Below are 20,253 nucleotides of genomic sequence, written 5' to 3'. Positions count from 1 at the left end.
TGAAAAAAATTAAAAAAACTGAAAAAACCTGAAAAAAACTGAAAAATATGAAAAAACTGAAAAATATGAAAAATATGAAAAATATGAAAAAAATGAAAAAAAAAAAATTTTTGTTCCCCATACTGGTTGACGGTTGATCGTCCGTCACATATATACAAATATACATACAAATATACATACAAATATACAAATATACATACAAATATACATACAAATATACAAATATACATACAAATATACAAATATACAAATATATTTAGCGACAGTCCGTTTTTATATATATTATTATTACTTTATCTATGCTTTATATTATGTTTTCGGGCTTTTTGTGGCTGGATCTTTAAAAGGGTGGATGTTTTTCGGTTGCACGTTTTATAATCTGGGCTTTTTACTGTCTGGATCACTTAGCAGGTGGGCATTCTAACGGGTGGATCCTCTTTCGTGGTGCCCTTGTAGTTGGATCTTATAGCTTTGGACCTTATGTCGTGACACGGTATTTTGCGTCGTATGCGCGCGCCCGACACCTCTCACTTTTCGTCATTCCTTCTGCTTTCGTCTTTCCTTCTACACCTCTTACACTTTCTACATTTCTACTCTTCCTTATAAAACTCACTGTAACAGTTTTATTTCTTCTAATTTATTTGGCAAACTAATTTTTTTAAGTGATATTTGCACCTATTTTCGAAACAGAATCATGGCTCTAACTGTTAATTAAGTGTATCAAAATCAAGAGAAGTTGTGGCAATATTTTCAAGACCTTAAATCCTTTTCCGAAAATGCCGATAAAACAATAACAGATTCTACCAATTTACTGAATACATTAAATGATGACAATTTTTTATTTTGGTTAGAACTTTTTCAGAAATTAATACCGCATGTAGAAATTATTTACAACCAAATGCAATCTAGTAATATCGATGCATTTTGAATTAAAGAAAACTTTTATTCAAAATGCTTTACTAATGCCATTATACAAATACGAGATTATTACAGCGAATTGTCTTCATACAGTCTCAAGAAGCTAAAAATATGCGCGATGCTATTAGTATGGATATAAAAGAGAAATATCCTTTTTCTAATCAATTAATAGCTGTGAAATTAGTTAATAAAGAAAATTTTGAAAAGTACTGAAAGAAAATGCCAATGGAAGATCTACTACTAACCGTTGAATCATATCCAATGCTAGATAAAGAAAAACTTTAAACTGAATTAGAAGTGTTTTACTCGAGGAAAGAAATGCATAGTATTAATGATTTATTAATATTTTTAAAACTTATTTTTGCAATCAATTTTTTTTTTTTTTTATTATTTTATTTATTTATGTAAAGTTCGTGTGGAAATAACAAAACTTATTCAAATTCTGCTTACAACTTCAACTACCTCAGAGCCAGAACGGTGTTTTTCATCAATAAATAGAATAAAGACATACATATATAAGAAACACAATGGTTCAGGAAAGATTGACGGCTTTGTCTATGCTGTCAATTGAAAAAAAAATGATTATGAACAGTAAAAAATTTAACGAATAGGTGATAGACCTTTTTTCAAGGAAAAGGAAAAAAGACAGAATAATCAATTTTTTAATGAAATAAAATACATATAATGTTTAATTTTGATGTTAATAGTAAAATATAATCCAAATAAACATTTATTTTTTATTTTTAATCAACCGCAGCACCCCCAGATATCTTATCCACGAGCCGCCCACTGCGTATATATACGCGTGAGCGGACGTCTACGCAAAGTTTTTATTCACGCTTATACGCGTGATCGTACAGTTAGGTGTTAATCGAAAATATTATGCATTGTTTTCTACCGAAAGTAAAAGCCGCTTTTATGATGCATTATATTTACCTAGGACAAGGGTTAAAACGAAATATACAATGTAATTTATGGATATATTTTGCTTTTGCCATTTTTCTTGCAACTAAATTTGTTTTATTTTGTCATATGGGGGCGGAGAGATCAATTTTTTTAGCCCTGGGTGGGCCCCCTTTGACTCCTGACAAGCATTGATTTCAGTCCCGGTCCGCCACTGCTCTCATTATTTTAATTATTATATCAACATGATATTAATGTGTCTACAGGAGATGATACATGTTTCCTCTTCACGCTTTTGCCGAAAATGCGTGTTTTTCCATCGACTGACTATAATAATCACTATCAGTATTTAAACTTGCATCAACAGACAATGCCCAATGGCCTGGTTTGTATTCAATTTTATTATGAATTTGATTTATTAAATTGTTCATCAAAATTAATTAATATCACTTCTAGATGATGGGCGGACAGTTTGACTTCTGTGGATTATGGCTTGACTCAGCATTTGGCATTGGACATTCCTCTGAAAGTTGTACCACTTATCGTCGTTTCAATCGCCTTTCTAAAGATAAACATTTTAAAGTTAAAAGTCTAGAAGTTTGGGCCGTGGGTGAAAAACCATTAACTGGCGAAGAATTGGTAAGAATTATAAAAATATCGCGTACTTGGAATGAGGGGTTTTATAATTTTGAAAAATTCTGTTATGAATATAACTTTGTTCCTCTTTTCAAATATGTATTTTAAAAACACAATGGTAACCTCACTCAAAATAATATTCTATTATTTTATCGCACTATGTACTAGGGATTCCTATATCGGATCTACCGGTTTTTGGGAAAATTTTGAGTTTGAGTACTACTGGTCGACAAATAATCTGTTGGTAGATTTTTAATTTATTTTCATTTGATTTATGATATTTTATTCACATTAATCCTTCATTTTCATTCGGTTAACGGATAATTTCACACATTTTGATTGCACACACGACAATCATTGCCATGAATACGGAATATAAGTACGTAATTATGAAAGTTTAATATTTTATTTCTCGTTATATGTATGTATACCAAAGATAAGCCCGATGAAATATCGTCGCATGGATCATGGTCAGAGATCGGCGGCCAAGATTATTTTATGTACAAAAAATTCACTATTATCCTACTGAGCAAGAGAGCAAAATAAAAGGTTTACATCCTGGCTGCCGATTTCTGGTTATGGCATTTTAAATTATTTCATAAAAAAATTCGGATGTGACCAACCCACGACTTTTTCTGTGTTCTATGTTTTTGAGGAATATAAGAAGTATAAAAAACAAAATTCGATGGTGAAACATATATACATATGTACATATGTACATAATCGTTCATAAGTAAGTAATACGTGAAGTAATAGTAAGTAATACGTTCAATACTAGGGCTTCCAAGCCGGTTTAAACGGGAACCGAAAAGCCGGCTTATTGACCATTTTTCAAAAAACCGAAAACCGGCTTTTTTGGCTCGATCAACCAGCTTTTTAAGGTTTTCTTTAATTCATGTTTTTGTGCTCAAAACTAACAATTATGTATTTCAAATTTATATGAAAGATCAAAATAAATGTGTACATCCAAAATTTCTTCGGGAATAGGCGTATATTTCTTTGAACAACAAAAAAAGTACAGCACTTAGCAGTGGCTTTGAGATTTAGTAATGAACGAAGACCAGGTTTTAAACCAATAAAATATTATTGAAAGTAGTTTTAATAACCTACACAAGGCCTTTCAGAATTTCGGCAAATTGGAAAATATCACTAGATAGTTTCGGACATACATTATTCAATTACGAAAACATGGAGTTAATACTTGCATTCAAAACAGGTATTAAGATCCTGAACATTTTGTTTAAGATTTAATTTTCATATTTTTTTTATTTAATTTTTATCATAATTATAATCCCGCCCTAAATAACAATCTTACTGGAATACCTTTATATAAACTAAATATAATATGTATTCTTGAATAAATACAATATGATTAAGATTCCAATCAAAATTAAGATCCCGGCTTAAATTAATGTAACTAAACGTACTACTTAAAACCTTAAGGTATTAAGTTAACCTTACAGTGCATGATTTTTTTTATTTTTAAAAATAAAACAGGCTAGTGTGAAATCGTATTTAGATTATGGGAAAAATAATAAAAAAAATCATATTTTAATTTTCCTTTGTTTTTTATTAAAAAAAAGTGGTTGATTCATATATTCATCATCATGCATTCGTTATGTTTATGTAAGTGGCGGACTCTCGCTTGCCGTCTCGCTTGCACCAACGCTATCTGGTGTACCGCTCACGGAAACTGAACGACAGCTTAAGCCATCAATATCTAATTGTTCTAAATCTATTCTTTCAAGCCCATTTTTGTATATGAAAGACATCTAAAATTTAAAAAATATATAAAAATTTGTATTCTAACTGAAGTATTAAATATACTGTACTGGAGCATATACAATTGCATGCTGAATTATTTATGAATCAACTAGTATTTGAGGTATAAGAGCAATAAATACAAATCAACTCAATATAAACATAAAGTAGCACAAAGTCACTACCCGTGTTGACCAGTCGAAATATCGTCACAAAATGGTTAAAATAGCCTTTTTTTTACACACCTCCTTTACGTTTTTTAAAGTGAAAAAACAAAAAAAACCTAATTTTTATGATTTAACATCTGCGGGAAAAATGGTTCACAATGAAATTACCATGAATTCAAAGTAAAAAAATCTCTGTCACAAAAAGTTATATGCAAAAATACAGTGCGGTTCATATATGAGTCACCATGCACTGTAGGGTTAATATATTGATTACTATTTATATTTTAACTCAATTATTCAAATAATTGTCAATTAAAAAATAAACTTGCTGATCGGTAATTCCCGCAGTGTAAAACGACTCAACATTATTTTGTAATTAATTAAAAATTAATCAAAGTAATGGTTATAATAATTTATGATTAACCGACAGTTAACTTACAATTGATATTATGATAATATTGTATGGATAACACTGAGCAACAAAAAATCACGTTTTTGAATAAAAAACTGACCAAATAAACGCAAAATAGCACAGAGAAAAAATCCGTAAAAAATATATATATTTGACTTAAAATTAGCTAGACAATTAATTATAAAACAATAAAAAATCAAAATCAATAGTAAAAACATCTGACTATAGATTCCAATACTCACTTTGAGCACAGCCATACTAGATTTTTAATTAAAGACCGCAAAAGCCAAAAATCTGTGCGCATTTTTTTAAACGCTCATATCTCGTAAAGAAGACCCAAACAACAAAAATCATTATCATATTCGAATTCAGTGGGTTAAACTTAGTAAAGATTGGTTAGTCTCTGCTCTGGTAATTTTTTTTGTTGCTCAATGAAGGTAATTAAATTTTATTGCACTAATTGCGTCAATATAATAAATCTATACCGGTAGAAGCCGGTACTGCAGGTAGCAATTTTTTCACGGTAGAACCGCTAACGGCGAATGTCGGTATTATTGGAATCCCTAACATGTTCATATGTATTTATCATATTCTGTACAGTATTTTTCAAACTTTGCTGCGGTCTCTTGTACATATGTACATACATATATACTATCCGTCGTCGTACACACACTCAGTATCTGTACGTATGTGCGTACGCTCAATAGCGGCTTTTAGCGGCGCGCACGGACACTTCTAATAAACCGCATTAAAGTTTGAATAAGACTATAATTATAAACTTTGGTCCTTAATATGATTTTCAGGGTGAAAGAATGAGTACAAGTGTTCTTGATGGAAATTATGAATCGAAAGCTATTCTCAAAATGGCTGGTCGAGAACAACACAGTGAAGGATTAAGGGAGCCAATACCTATGTAACCAATAAACAATAATCACACATCATTAGTTATGTATGATTGTTCAAGAATATGTAATCTGCTTTGAAACAACTGCATTGACTTTAGCAAAGGCCAAAGAGTGGTAACAAAACTCGACAGCGCAGCGATAAAATAGTGCAAAGCTACATATATTTATAAAAAACAGAACACGAAAAGAAAGAAATATATCAATGAATTGGTGCACCGATATTGTATGTCCATTTTTGAACTTGTACCTTAAAATGAAAAACCTGAATTATTCCTGTATCTACAAACTTAAAAATCGATAAAAATTCATAAATTCAGATGTGACCAACCCATCACTTTATCTATGTATTTGAGGAATATAAGAAAGTCACAAAAGAAAATTCGATAATTAAACATATGTACATACACATTCAGAAATACCGGTTATGAGAGCATTTTCGATGTAAACTTACACAAGACAAAAATTCTACTTCCAGTTGTCGGATTTATTTCTTAAAATCATTATAATTCTTATACATATTAAATATCAAGAAAATAAAAATAATTTAAAAAGTTAAAATAAAATAATGAAATATTGTTTTAAAAAAAATACTACTTCTGGTTTACGAATTCTGACCAAAACGTGGACAAGCTATAGGTTAGTACATAAAGAATACAAATATATATTTTCAGCTTGATACGCTCAGGGGTGTTGAAAGAATCGTGGTCACAACATTTTTGAATTTTTAAGAGGAAAAAATCCCACTTCCGGTTTATTAAATTTTTTTTTTCATCACATTTATTTGAAATTTCAGTTCAATAAACCAAAAGATTTCTGAAAAAAACAAAAAACCTCGGCTCTCTAAACTCCCGATTTAGGAAAAAATATTACGGTATATAATTTATAATTTCTATTACATGTACAAAATTTCAATCTGATTCAGTTAGCCATTTGGGAGATAATTGAATTAAAAAACTTAAAATAATTTGTATAAAAATTATTACAATATATAAATAATTAAATGAAATTCAATTTAAAATAAAGGAGGTATGTAAAAAAATGAATGTATTTAAAATAACTATAGTAAAAAAATAATGTACTTAAATAGAAATAAAATAAAAAGCCAATTTAAACAATATTTCAACAACAAATCTACAAATCTGTGGGATTTCATTATTAAAATTTCAATCAAATTTATGATCCCGGCATAAACTAGTGTAATTAAATATATTACTGGTTTGGTTTGGGCCGCGTAAGTACGTATGTGATGTCATAAAATTATTGCAAAATTTAAAATAAAATATATTTTTTTGACTAGGGTAACCAACCTTGTTAACAACAAAAAAAACTTTGTGTGATAAAAATCTTTAAAAAAATTCATCATCTGATATAAATTATTGCAAAATTTAAAACATGTACTATATAATTTTTGACTAGAATAACCAACCTTTTTATACAACAAATTTATTTAAGTGAGAAAACATCTAAAAATATTCCCATCATCTTTATGATTAAAATTATTACAAAATATAAAGTAATATAAATATTGATTAGGGTAACTGGCCTTTTTACAAACCTCCTTTACGTTTCTCTTACGATTACAATTTAGGAAAAAATTTCCTCTTATCCGATTGTTATCATACTTTGCCATATTGCTCATTTTGGTCATCAATAGAAGTAAATTGATCCTCCGCCATTACGATAGAGATAAAATATCGTTTAAGACACGTTTGAAGTTTGCGAATTTGAAATCTGGGTGACGTCTATGTAGTCTTTAGTTTTATACATACATAGATGGCGGTAGTAAAATAAAATTATTGGTATTTTTATTCAAAATAATAATTTATATATCTTAATATTATATACAAAACTAATTAGTTCACTCAAAGTGTTAATAATGAATGTTATCGATATCTTGTCGATCGAAATATCGATCCATATTGCTTTTACGGCCAAAACTCTCGGCACACATTTGGTTACCCTAGTCAAAACAATTTAAATTTTGTCAACATTTATAGCAAAAAAATAAGGGGAATATTTTTAAATTTTATTTCCAACTTGAAAAATTTTTAAAAAAAAAAAAGCTTTTCATCCTAGTCTTTTTATTATCATATTATAAATTTTGCAATCATTTATAGCCCAAAGATGATGGAAATATATCTTCATTTTGTTCTGACTTCATCTGCTGTTGTATAAAAAATGTTTGGTTACCCCAGTCCAAAAATTTATTTTATTTTAAATTTTAAAATTATTTATAGCTTAAAAAAAATATGGTATATTTTTATATTTTTTTTCTAACTTCAAAATTTTTTTTCTATAAAAAAGGATGGTTACCCTAGTCCAAGAAATTATAATATTTTAAGTTTTGCAATAAATTGTATCATAAAAATGATGGGGATATTTTTAAATGTTTTTCTCAATTCAAAAATTTTATTATAAAGGTTGGTTACCCTAGTCCAAACACATTTTATGTTTTAAATTCCCATCATCATAAAGATGATGGGAATTTTTAAAAATTTCGTTGTATAAAAATGGTTGGTAACCCCGTTTTAAAATACTATTTGGCTAATTAGAAGGCTTAAAACAATCATTAGAACTTACATTTTAATTTTTATGAGTCAGTCGATGGGTTTAAAAGTTTTGTTCAATTTGAAAACATTTATAAAAGTTTTCAAAAATTTTTTGAAATTTTCCTTCATTAACGACTTTTTTGATCAGAATTACCTGCTGTACGGCAAGGGACAATTGTAATATGGCCCGCATACAAATTGTTTATATGAAAACAAAAAATAATGGTTCAAAACCTCGCTAAATAAAATTATTATAATTACGTATTTTACTACTCTTCTTACTTACAAAAACAATTTGGGCTCTTATCCGATCGTTTCATACTTTGCTATTTTGCTCGGTTTGTTATACAGCGAGAACGAAAATTTTCAATTAATGTTTAAATAAAAGGACGATGGCGTAATCGGTTGCTCACCGAACTCAGATATACCTATGAGAAGATATTTGAGTTCGAGAGTTCATCGGTTCGATACCGCCCGCGGGCAAATCTTGACGACTGAATTTATACAAAGTTTAGGCTTTTTATCGAATCATTATGTTCGGCTGGCGTTAGGACACAAATACACAAACAGATTACCGTCTTTAAATATATAATTATGAGTTAATAGCAAAAAAAATAATTTCACACAGAAAGTAATTGATAATAATTAAACATACGTATGTTACGAAAAAATCCGCTCTGAATACACGCACTTGTTACTTGTCAAAAGCGACTGAAAGAATTAACGCAATAAAAGACATTTAAAAAGTCATCATTTGTTTGAAAATAACACGCTTGTTTGTTAGGTCGCAATCAATCGGCGCGTCTCATAAATTATACGAAAAAAATTAAATTAATTAATATTTTTCAAGCAATTATAATCTGCAAACCGGATAATCGACAGTTTACTATACTAAGTTTCACCGTTGGAAGTGTTTCACCGATGGTGTTCAAAAATCCTCAAAATACACTGACACAGACACACACATTTTTTCTAGATCATGACAACGTGATCAGTAGAGGTAGGACCGGAAGCGTGCTGTTTATTGTTCAATTGTTGTAAAAAAGGTTCGGCAAACCTTAAACAATGCATTTACAACATTTGAACAATATACAGCCCCTTCAGGGTCCGGGCTTTAGTGATCAGTGATCGATTCTGAGTTCGAATCAGTGAAAAACTCGAGTTAGAATTTTCGCATGATCACAAAACTTCGTCTATTGTTACTACGTACGATGAATTAAAAATGGACATACAATAGCTGTGCACCTGGCCACATATGTAAATATTAATAAAACAAGAAATGTATACGATAAAATAAGAACCATTCCTTCATAATTTTTTTTATGAAAGTGTGCACGTACATTTTTGCTGAATTCTTAGATTTTACATATTTTAAATTTAGGAAATATAATTAACTTTTATATTTGTCGTTATTCATGTTTCCCGAAACTGAATATAAAAACCTAAATGAAAAAATTCAGACAGATCTCTATGTATTTGAAGAATATAAGAAGTATAAAAAACAAACTTGGATAATGAAACATACATGTTCACACATACCGGCCATGAGAGAATTTGTAAAAATTGAGCGCAAATGTAGGAAACTTACACAAAACAAAAGCTCTTCTTCCAGTTATCAGATTTTGTTCAATCGTGTAATCGCAACATTTTTTACTTTTCTAAGATTAAAAAATCCCACATCTGGTTTATTAACAAATCTAATGATCCTTCTCTCGTTAACAGCACAACATGTAAAGGGTCCGGTCCGAGAAAGAATAATCATATAAAATAAATTTAAAAAAAAAAATTATTACGAAAAAACCTTATTTTTACATACCTCCTTTACGTTTCACTTACGATTACAATTCAGGAAAAAGTTTGCCTCTTATCCGATCGTTTTCATACTTTTGCCATATTGCTCATTTTGGTCATCAATATAAGTAAATGGAGCCTCCGCCCTTACGATAGAGATAAAATATCGTATAAGAAGCATTTCGGGTCCGAAGATTTTTAATCTCGGTGACAGTTGATAGTCATTAATTTTATACATAGATGGCGGTAGTAAAAAAAAATATTGGTGTTTTTATTCAAAATAATAATTTTATATACAAATTATACAAGAGGTATGTTTTTAAAAAACTTTTTTATTATTTCCATTTTATTTATGTATTCATTTTTTTTTTATTAGCTTTTATAAAATTCCATTTTTTTAATTAGGATTATATTTTTTCTTAATCCAGTTTTACATGTTCTTATTTTATCGTAAATACATTTATATCGATTTTAATATTTGAATTTTTTATATATATAATATGCGTTGCGATTTTTTGCCGCTGCGTAGCTTTGTCGGGGCTATTTTGTCCTGCGCTGTTATGTTGGGGGCACCCATTTTTACAATGTTTTTAACTAAACAATACTAATTTTTTATTTATATTCAAAATTCATGCCAAACTACGAATTTTAATATATATATATATATATATATATATATATATATATATATATATATATATATATATTAAAATTATATATATATATATATATATATATATATATATATATATATATATATATATATATATATATATATATATATATATATATATATATATATATATATACTACGAAAGATACATATATACTACGAAATTTAATATTTATATATTACATTAATATTTAAATAAAGATGCATTCTCAGTTGAGAAGTTACTAGACACAACATACGCAGAAAGAGTGTTTTATTTCCCTAACTCCTAGTACACACTTGGCGTATTTGAACGCGCGCTTCCAAAGCACACGCTTCTTTTCTTTTTACTAACCTCTTATACGTTTTTTATTACTAACCTCTTGTTACTTTCACTTATTGATAATATAAGTGGAAGTGTCATCCGCCATTACGATGGTGAAAAAATATCGTATTATAGTGCGTACGCACCAGGCAAATGAATGGCATTACAGGCCAACTGTTGAAACCAGTGGCGTACAAAATATCGAAATAAAAATTAAATTAAAAAATTGAAATTAAATTTCAAAATTAAAACTATTATTATTATATAATATTAAAATTAAAACTATTGTTGCGTAGGGGTGGGTGGAGGATCCAAGTAAAAGGCCAACAGTCGTATCACAGCATTTATTGATGATTAAGGAGATACACGCACTGTCACTGCTCAGTCCAGAATGACATGATATCGCCTACTTACCGCCTTATAAGGGGTAGATCTCTCAGGACGTCTAATCTGTTTACCTACTGTATAGTCACGTATTCGGATATGTATTCCCACGGTATGAGAAGTGCAATCATTGTTTAGCTTTCATGCACTTAGCTTGTCGCTAATCCTTAAAACCACTTACACCGGTCTCACGGTCTCTCAGGACGCTACCCGGCCTAATCCGATCGCAATTACTCGGCGGCTCTTTTTAGTATACGTAACACTATTATTATTATATAATATTAAAATTAAATTCAAATATCAAAATTAAAACTATTATTATTATATAATATTAAAATTAAATTGAAATATCAAAATAAAATTATAATTATTAGGTCGGTTCACATCAAATTGCCGATTGCCGTTCAGTCAGAGACAGACCACGAATAAAGGCAGACATGCGTAGAAGTCAAGCGATAATTTTTTTTTGATTATTTTTATTAATTTGTTTACTGGCGGTCTCTGTTTTGCCATTTCTGACGCTTGTATCGATGAGCTCTTTTGCATGAAAAATGGCGCTCTCCTTCCTCTGACCCGATATCCAATTCTTTGCTGATGACGATCTCTGCTTTTCAGGAATGTGTTTGGTGATGACTATTATAGCCATCAATTGTATTTTCTCGTTATTTATTTAGATTTAAAGATGTATAATGGTGGCCGATGCCACGACGAGATGGTGAATTATAATACGACCGGATGTTTTATCTAAAATTATTGATTGCGTTAAATTTTGCGGTAAATTTGAATTGCCAATGAGGGGACACGATGAAACAGATAATTCAAAAAATCTAGGAGTTTTTCGGGGGCTTCTAGAATATTCACAAAATTTCGACGATTCTTTAAAAAAACATTTTCAAACTTCTTCGGTTTTTAAAGGGACATCAAAAACTATTCAAAATGATCTTTTAGATTGTATTTTGAACGTGTGTAGGGAACAAATAAGTGCTGAAATAAAAAAAAAAGCAACTTATCTAGCTGTTATGGCAGATGAAACAACCGATGTATCGATGCATTGTCAACAGGTTATTGTTTTTCGTTACGAATTAGGGGGTAAAGTTTTTGAAAGGTTTTGGGGTTTTTTTAATTCGGAAAATAAGAGCGCAGAAGGTTTAGCAGCATGCATTACTGAACAATTAAAACAAGTTTTAAACGATGACAATGAAAAAACTTATTTCTCAAACTTACGACGGTGCCGCTGTAATGAGCGGAGAGAGGGGAGGTGTACAGAAAATTTTGAAACAAACTTAAAAAATGCACACTTCGTTCACTGTTACAAATTGTTCGTCACAAAACTATAAATATTTATATATTAGAGATAACGAGAATATAATAAAAAACCAAATTTTATAAAATATAGAGTGAAAAAAGAAAAAGTTATAGGCGTTTAAATAATTAAAATTTGACAGCGAGATGGCAGGGCGAAAAGTAATGAAACTACCGATGTGAATGATGAATGTGACAGATAAACGTCACCGTGTAATACGATGCAGTATTTTCAAACTTGTCTAATACGATATTTTTTCACCATCGTAATTTCGGATGATACCTTAACTTATATTGATGACCAAAATGAGAAATATGGCAAAGTATGAAAACGATCGGATAAGAGATAAAGGATATAAAAAATGACCGCTTACACGAAAACCATGTGAAACGTATAAGAGGTTAGTAATTAGTAAAAAAGTTTACTTTCTTCTGATCTAAATTTTTTTTATTGATTTATTAAATGGTTTATCGTTTCTGACATAAGATAGAATTCAAATTTGAGTTAAACTAGACGGCAAACTAGAATACAAACTTTAATAAGCAATTATCATACATATTAGAGTCGATCACATGATCACATAAATCCAGGATAAATTTTACCTGATTACAATTTAATTATAATTCATTATATTATACATCAACAAATATTGTGCCAAAATGTGTTAGAAGTTGAACATGTGACATCTTGTATTTTCACATGATCACATAAATCCAGGATAAATTTTTCCTGATTACAATTTAATTATAATTCATTATATTATACATCAAAAAATATTGTGCCAAAATGTGTTAGAAGTTGAACATGTGACATCTTGTATTATTTAACATGTGACATCTTGATCTAGTTGCTTGAAACAAAGACAATTCATTGCTTTCAGTTATTGAATATCTGTGAATTCAATGAGTTCACAGATATTATTGATCATAATCATATTTGATGGCTTAGCCTGGGAAAAATACTTCGGCGAGTATGAGATACAAAATAAGAAATCGTTCTATTTTTAGAAATTAAAAATATTATCGACTTCCCCGAATTAACTGATAATGTGACTGGCTGTGTGATTTTGCATTTACTTTGGACATCGTGACACATTTAAATACTTTCATCACAGTGTTCCAAGGGGAAAATTTATATGTCCATGATATGGTGAAAAGTCTCTTCACATTTGTTAGTTTCAAAATACGACTGTTTCTTCACATTTTTTTGATTAAACGGGTAGACCACCTTTCAACCATGAAATTGCTGAAGGTACCAGAAAATAAATTTGAAGAATATGCTGAAATTATCAACGATTTAAGTGGTGAGTCTCCATGAAGATTTGGCGACTTCTGAAAAATTGAGATAGACTTGGCAATTATACGAGATCAATTGCAATATACATATATTGATAGCGTATCGACGGAGTTATAAATTAAGATTATATATTTACAGTGCGATGCTGATTTAAAGGAATTACACCGTCATGAAGAACTTTGCAAATTTTACAGCGCCCTTAATACGGAAAAATTCGACAAACTTAGAGATTTCGTTCAAAAAATGTTGGTGGTTTTTTGATCAACCTAAATATGTAAAAAAAACATTTTCAATCATGAATATCAATAAAAATTCTTTACAATCAAGCATCACAGAAGAAAATTTACAAGCATTTTTAAGAATTTCAACTACAAAACTTTCTCCTGAAATTAAAAAACTGTTAAAAATGTAAAACAGTTTCATTCGTCAAATTAAATTGTTGTTTTGTATGAAATTTTAAAAAAAATTATGTTTTAATCTTTCACGATAATAAATAATGTATATCTAAAAAAATAGTATTTTACTTGCGGACCATCATACAAAAAGTTTGCCCAGGCCTATATACAGTAACATGCAGAGAAATCGCATCACTTTCAATTGTTCGATGTTTTCGATTTTTTTTATTACATGAAGCTATACACAAGTTTTTTTGGTTTTATTATTTGATTTCAACTAGTTAACATGTTTTACGATTAAAAAAGATTATTTATATTTTTAAATTAAGGCGAGATACGAATTTGTATATTGATTGCAAAACTTAAAATATTATAATTTTTTGAACTAGGGCAGGGGTCGGCAACCTGCGGCTCGCGAGCCAAATGCGGCTCTTTGGATGTGAAGCTGCGGCTCTTTAGCTCCATACGCAAATATTATTTATTTTATCAAAAATAAAAATCGTTCTGAATCGATTAACGAGGATTAGGCACGATTAGGATGATTAGGATTTTACTTTATGGTGGATATCACAGCGAAATTAAATGAGCTGAATCTAAAACTGCAAGGAAAGGGAAACCCGGCCTATGTTTTGGTAGAAGAATTGGTTTGTTTTGAAGAAAAATTAATTATTTTTGCAGAAGATATTCAGAGCGGTAAATTACTTAATTTTCAATTTTTAAAGCAATATCGCGATAAAACCAGTGCAACTGTTGACACGATGAATTTGCTGACAGATTTGAGCAATTCAAAACCAACAAAACCACTCTAGCATTCATAGTAAAACCTCTCAACACTACATAGTAACGAAATTCACATTGAGCCATTTGGAATTGATACTGGATCTCTAGAAATGCAATTGATCGATTTAAAAAGTAAAGCTTTGTGGAGTGGAAAATTTACAGAGTTGAAAAGCAAGTTGGAAGAGTTAGAGGTCCAGAAATGTACATATATACGTAACGCAACAAAAGTAGACAGCTTTAAAAGAAATGCCGCGAGTTGAGGTACTTATATTCGACGCATGGAATAGTCTTCCAGATTGCTACAGTGAGGTGAAGAAGTTGGCATTTGGAGTTCTGACTATCTTCGGATCGACATATTCGAGCGAGCAAGCGTTCTCTTGCATGAATATAATTAAAAGTAAAATAAGAAGCCAACTAACAAATGAAAATTTATAGTCGTGTTTGAAACTTAAAACAAGTTATGAGCCAAATTTATCCAAACTTTCTAAAAACATGCAAAGCCAACGCTCCCATTGAACTTGTTTGCTCAATTGTTTGTTATTGAAGTTCAAGTTAGTGTTGTAAGTAAATGTTTAATTGTTTCAATTTTTTACTTAAATAATAAGTAATTATTTAATAATGTCATATATGTATATATATTATCTAATTTGTTGTGAAAACACTACTTATGTATGTATATATGAATAAATAGATATTTTTTCTTATGAATAAATAGATTAGTTTTTTTTATCAAAAAACATTATTTATACGAGTACTATTTATTGTTGGCAAGAAAAAATTTTGTGGCTCTTTAAAAACTTTGAAATTTTGTAAATTGTAATTTTTGGCTCTTCCGACTCAAAAGGTTGCCGACCCCTGAACTAGGGTACCATACTTTTTTATAGAAAAAAATGTTAAAAATTTAAAATACTAAATAATTGTAAAATTTAAAATTAAATAATTTTTTGGACTGGGGTAACCAAACTTTTTTTTATGAAAAACAGTTTAAGTGAGTAAAAAAAAATAAAAAAATATTTCCATCATACTACATATATCATAATTTTTGTTATAAGAAGATACGATAATATAAGATAGTTAGATACGATACGATAGTTAGATACGAAATATATCGATTTGAAATCGGAAGTGTTTTCCTTAGAGACGGTGTTCTTAGAGTTACGTTCTGAGTAACAAAAAGCTCTTAAACGTTTCCTCGTTTCAATTTCAGTAAATTCATTAAAAATTAATTCATTTTCTGCGAAAAAATAAATAAATACTTGTCTATAATGAAGGAACAATGTTACAGACAACACCCCGAACAGGCACTAGTGACTTTTGTTCCCACAGTTATTATATTACAGTAAGGAGAAATGCTACAAACAAAAAGCGCGGAATAAATCAATCAGCCAAAACACAATTTTCAGATGGATTTCTTAATTTTAAACTTCCACCGACAGGAATCACGACAAGAGATCGATACCAGCAGTTAGTTACATGGTGTGTATGGATGGGGTATGTACGCAAATGTCAGTACTCCTAGCGACGAGAGTCCGATCACCATCAATAATCAACCCTCACCATCGACACCATCAAGTAACGACATGATGCGTCACCGATATTAACAAGATTAATCGGAATTCGAGTAATCACACATTTTTTTATATTATAATTTTACTACATACCATCGATGACTTCTGAAAAATTCATATGAAAAGAAGTACAAAAAATATTAAGAATGATATTTTTTTTTAACGGCGGTAACTTATGTCTCGGTGAGAGAGCCTGACTATCGACGAAAAATATACAAATATAATGTTTGATGGTGTTTAAAACGATTTAAAATTCGCTAACCGAAAACAGTAAATGTGTAAAACCATGATATCTGGATATAGAATTGGCACTTCTACCTGTTATAATTACAATTATATGGAAGCTTTTTTTTGGTTTGACTTTTAGGGCGTCTGCACGCTTGCCGGGCCGTTCGTTGTGGCTAGCCCGTTGCGTATGCCAGTACGCCGCTTTCATATAAATGAGCGATAGCCGCCACACTGACGGGCTTGCGGCTACCGCTCATTTGTATTGAGGCCTCGGCACACCTGCCGGAGCGCCCGCTGCGGATTTCTGGTTGCGTACGCCAGTGCGTCCGTTTTCATACAAATGAGCGGTATCAGCCACACTAAGCGCGCGGTCTGCAAGTCTGTCGTGCGAACCGCAGACCTCTGCGAATGTTTCAATTCCGCGCGCGGTTCTCCGACTGCGGCAGCATTTTGCATTTTGCATGCGAACCAATGGAATGCGCCGCACTTGCAGTTGGTCGACGGCGCGCGCACTCGTTTACAGCTTGCGTTCTACACGATATTCGACACCGATCGATTCATTTTTGAAGTCCGAAGTAGAGTTTGCCTTTGGGATTTGAAAGACAAAAGGTACAGTGATAGGACAACAAAGAGACGAGCATGGGTCGAAATTTCAAAAATAGTATACGAGAATTGGGAATTATTTACAGAAAAAGAACATCTTGAAAACAGTAAGTAATTTATTAAGTAATACAAAAGAAATATAAAGTAATTTTAAGTATTTTAAAGTAATTTAAAGTAAAATAAAGTAATTTATAAGTAATGTAATTAATCAAATGAAATTGTGTTGCCAATCTAATTTTCCTTCATTCACAAAGTATTTTTTAAAAAATTCTCGTGTATTTAGTTGCACTTTAAAATCTCAATGTACTTGTTGGTGCCAATGCTGGTAGTTCAGAAACTAGCAATTCGTCTTGAAAATTAATTCCATCTCTTCTGCGAACAAAATTATGGAGAACACACGTTGTTTTTACGATCAGTGTAGTAAAGTCAGGTTCCGTAAGAATGCTCGTGTGAAGTACTCGCCATTTATTGGCCAATATACCGAATGCGCATTCAACACATCTCGCTCGGCTCAGACAGTAATTAAAAGAGCGTTTTTCTGTATCTAAATTTTTGCTCGGATATGGTCGCATTTAGGTTTTTATGCAACGCAAACGCTTCATCACCCAGCAGTACAAATGGTTGTACTGGGCCAGTTGTATCTGGAAGTTTTCTGTCGAAGGGTAGATCCAACATTCCCCTATATAGTTTTTTTTTCAAAATTAGAATTTTTGAAAATATTGCTATCCGCTTCTTTGCCATAAGATCCCAACATCAATGGTGAGAAAGCACAAATTAGAATCTGCTACTGCCATGAGTATTATTGAAAAAAAAAAATTTTAGTTGAAGAAATTTGACCCACTAACGATCAGGGTTGATAATTCGTATGTGTTTACCGTCAACTGCTCCAATACAATTTGGGAAATTTGTTTTAATCTAATTGTTCTGCCACCGTCTGCCACGAATCTTTGGTAGGCTCTGGCATTTCTACTGGCTGTAGTACCTCCCACAAAGCTGCACAAGTTTCTTTTATTATTTCAGCTACAGTTGATCTTCCAAATAAAAAGTCTTGTGACAATGTGGTGAAATTCATTCCAGTTGCCAAATACCTATAACAAAACATGTGATTAATTTGTGTTAATTTTGCAGCTAACGAATTACAAAAGAAATGGAGGAATTTAAGGGATTTATCATATCATATCAAAGAAAAGAGGTTCGATACGCCAAGGAGTGGAGGTGCAGCTCCTAAAAAAAGGAAGTGCACGTATGTCGAATCCCTTCGATTTTTAGAAGATTAGTCTAGCACACAACTTTTACTATCCTTAGTATCGGATCTTAATGGTATTATTACAGAATAAAATATCAAACCCATTCAATTCAATATGCAGACCACAATACAACGCAGAATAATTTTCCAACTATAAATTCACCAAATCGGTCATTCGTTCGTCAATCAGTCAGGCATCTTAACCGTGAACGAAAATAATACTTAAGAAAATAATACTTTTGTGCACAATTTGAACTTTTTATTTTACTGTCATTTTTACCTTTAATTTATTATGTGTTTTTATTGTGTTTTTTCAATAAATAATATTGTTTTCCTTTACCTCAAATTGTAACGGTCATCCTTTCTTCAGGTGATATAGCATCTCTGAAACGTGTATTTTTCTTAGTTATGATGAACCTTCATCATATTTGAGAAGCTCATCAAATGTCTGCGTCGACATTCGATAAAAGTCAAAAAATTTAACTGTGGGTATTCCCCTAATTTTTTTGGATATAGGTTATTGAATTGACGTTTTTTATCTCCTTGAGAATTTAATGGATGTACCCAATATTTCTTCCTTTGTTTGTCTAAAACAAAAATTATTATGTATAAATGTTGTAAAAATTATAGAACTTCACGTTCAACACTGTGTACGTACAGTCAGAATATGTACACACTCCGCGGGTCGATTCCGCCAAATCTCTCACATGCGTACTGTGTAAGTAAAAACGTATACTGAAAACCCTGGGCCACCAAATATCAATAAAATCGCAATTTTTTTTTACATCGAGGGAAAATAATTTTAAAATATGTTTTTCTTCATACCCAATGATGAAATTTTTAGGTCCAATTATGTACGATTCTGCGAATCTGCCAAATTTAAAATAAATCGCGATTTAAAATCATTAACGCCAAAATGTTAAATATATAATCTCCTCACTCAAATGAATATGGTCATACTCACTCAATCGAATATGTTGTATCATTCAATCGAAGAAAGAAATGGCAACTAAATTAGAAGTTGCAGGCTATCGAGAATTAAGTAATCCGGCTATAAAAAGTTTTTTAGCCGGATTCTCAACTCAAGACGGAATAAGAGGAGAAAAAAAAAATACGTTTTTTTTAACTCCTGACGGTATACTAAACCCGCCGAATCGCTGAGCGCCGGGCCGTTGGGCGCCGGGCTTTCGGGCGCCGGGCTTTCGGGCGCCGGGCTTTCGGGCGCCGGGCTTTCGGGCGCCGGGCTTTCGGGCGCCGGGCTTTCGGGCGCCGGGCTTTCGGGCGCCGGGCTTTCGGGCGCCGGGCTTTCGGGCGCCGGGCTTTCGGGCGCCGGGCTTTCGGGCGCCGGGCTTTCGGGCGCCGGGCTTTCGGGCGCCGGGCTTTCGGGCGCCGGGCTTTCGGGCGCCGGGCTTTCGGGCGCCGGGCTTTCGG

General features: G+C 31.3%; 1 protein-coding gene and 1 long non-coding RNA gene across 2 annotated transcripts in view; both read left to right on the top strand.

The window, feature by feature from the left end:
* LOC143909950 (MTOR-associated protein MEAK7) overlaps positions 1 to 6,229 on the top strand; it is a 28,612-nt gene extending 22,383 nt beyond the window's left edge. Inside the window, exons 8-10 of the mRNA XM_077428274.1 lie at positions 2,088 to 2,206; positions 2,278 to 2,460; positions 5,601 to 6,229. Coding sequence (XP_077284400.1) covers positions 2,088 to 2,206; positions 2,278 to 2,460; positions 5,601 to 5,714 — 416 coding nt within the window. The 3' untranslated portion in view covers positions 5,715 to 6,229. The remainder of the gene's footprint in view (positions 1 to 2,087; positions 2,207 to 2,277; positions 2,461 to 5,600) is intronic.
* Positions 6,230 to 13,586: 7,357 nt separating this feature from the next.
* On the top strand, positions 13,587 to 14,508 carry LOC143909949 (uncharacterized). Its single transcript, XR_013260421.1, has 2 exons — positions 13,587 to 14,009; positions 14,141 to 14,508. It is a non-coding gene; the product is annotated as an uncharacterized LOC143909949 (long non-coding RNA).
* Positions 14,509 to 20,253: the final 5,745 nt, after the last annotated feature.

This window comes from Arctopsyche grandis, chromosome 3 (genome assembly GCF_051622035.1).
Source record: "Arctopsyche grandis isolate Sample6627 chromosome 3, ASM5162203v2, whole genome shotgun sequence".
Taxonomy (NCBI): domain Eukaryota; kingdom Metazoa; phylum Arthropoda; class Insecta; order Trichoptera; family Hydropsychidae; genus Arctopsyche; species Arctopsyche grandis.
The sequence above is the reverse complement of the archived record's forward strand: the minus strand, read 5'-3'. Positions and strand labels throughout refer to the sequence as shown.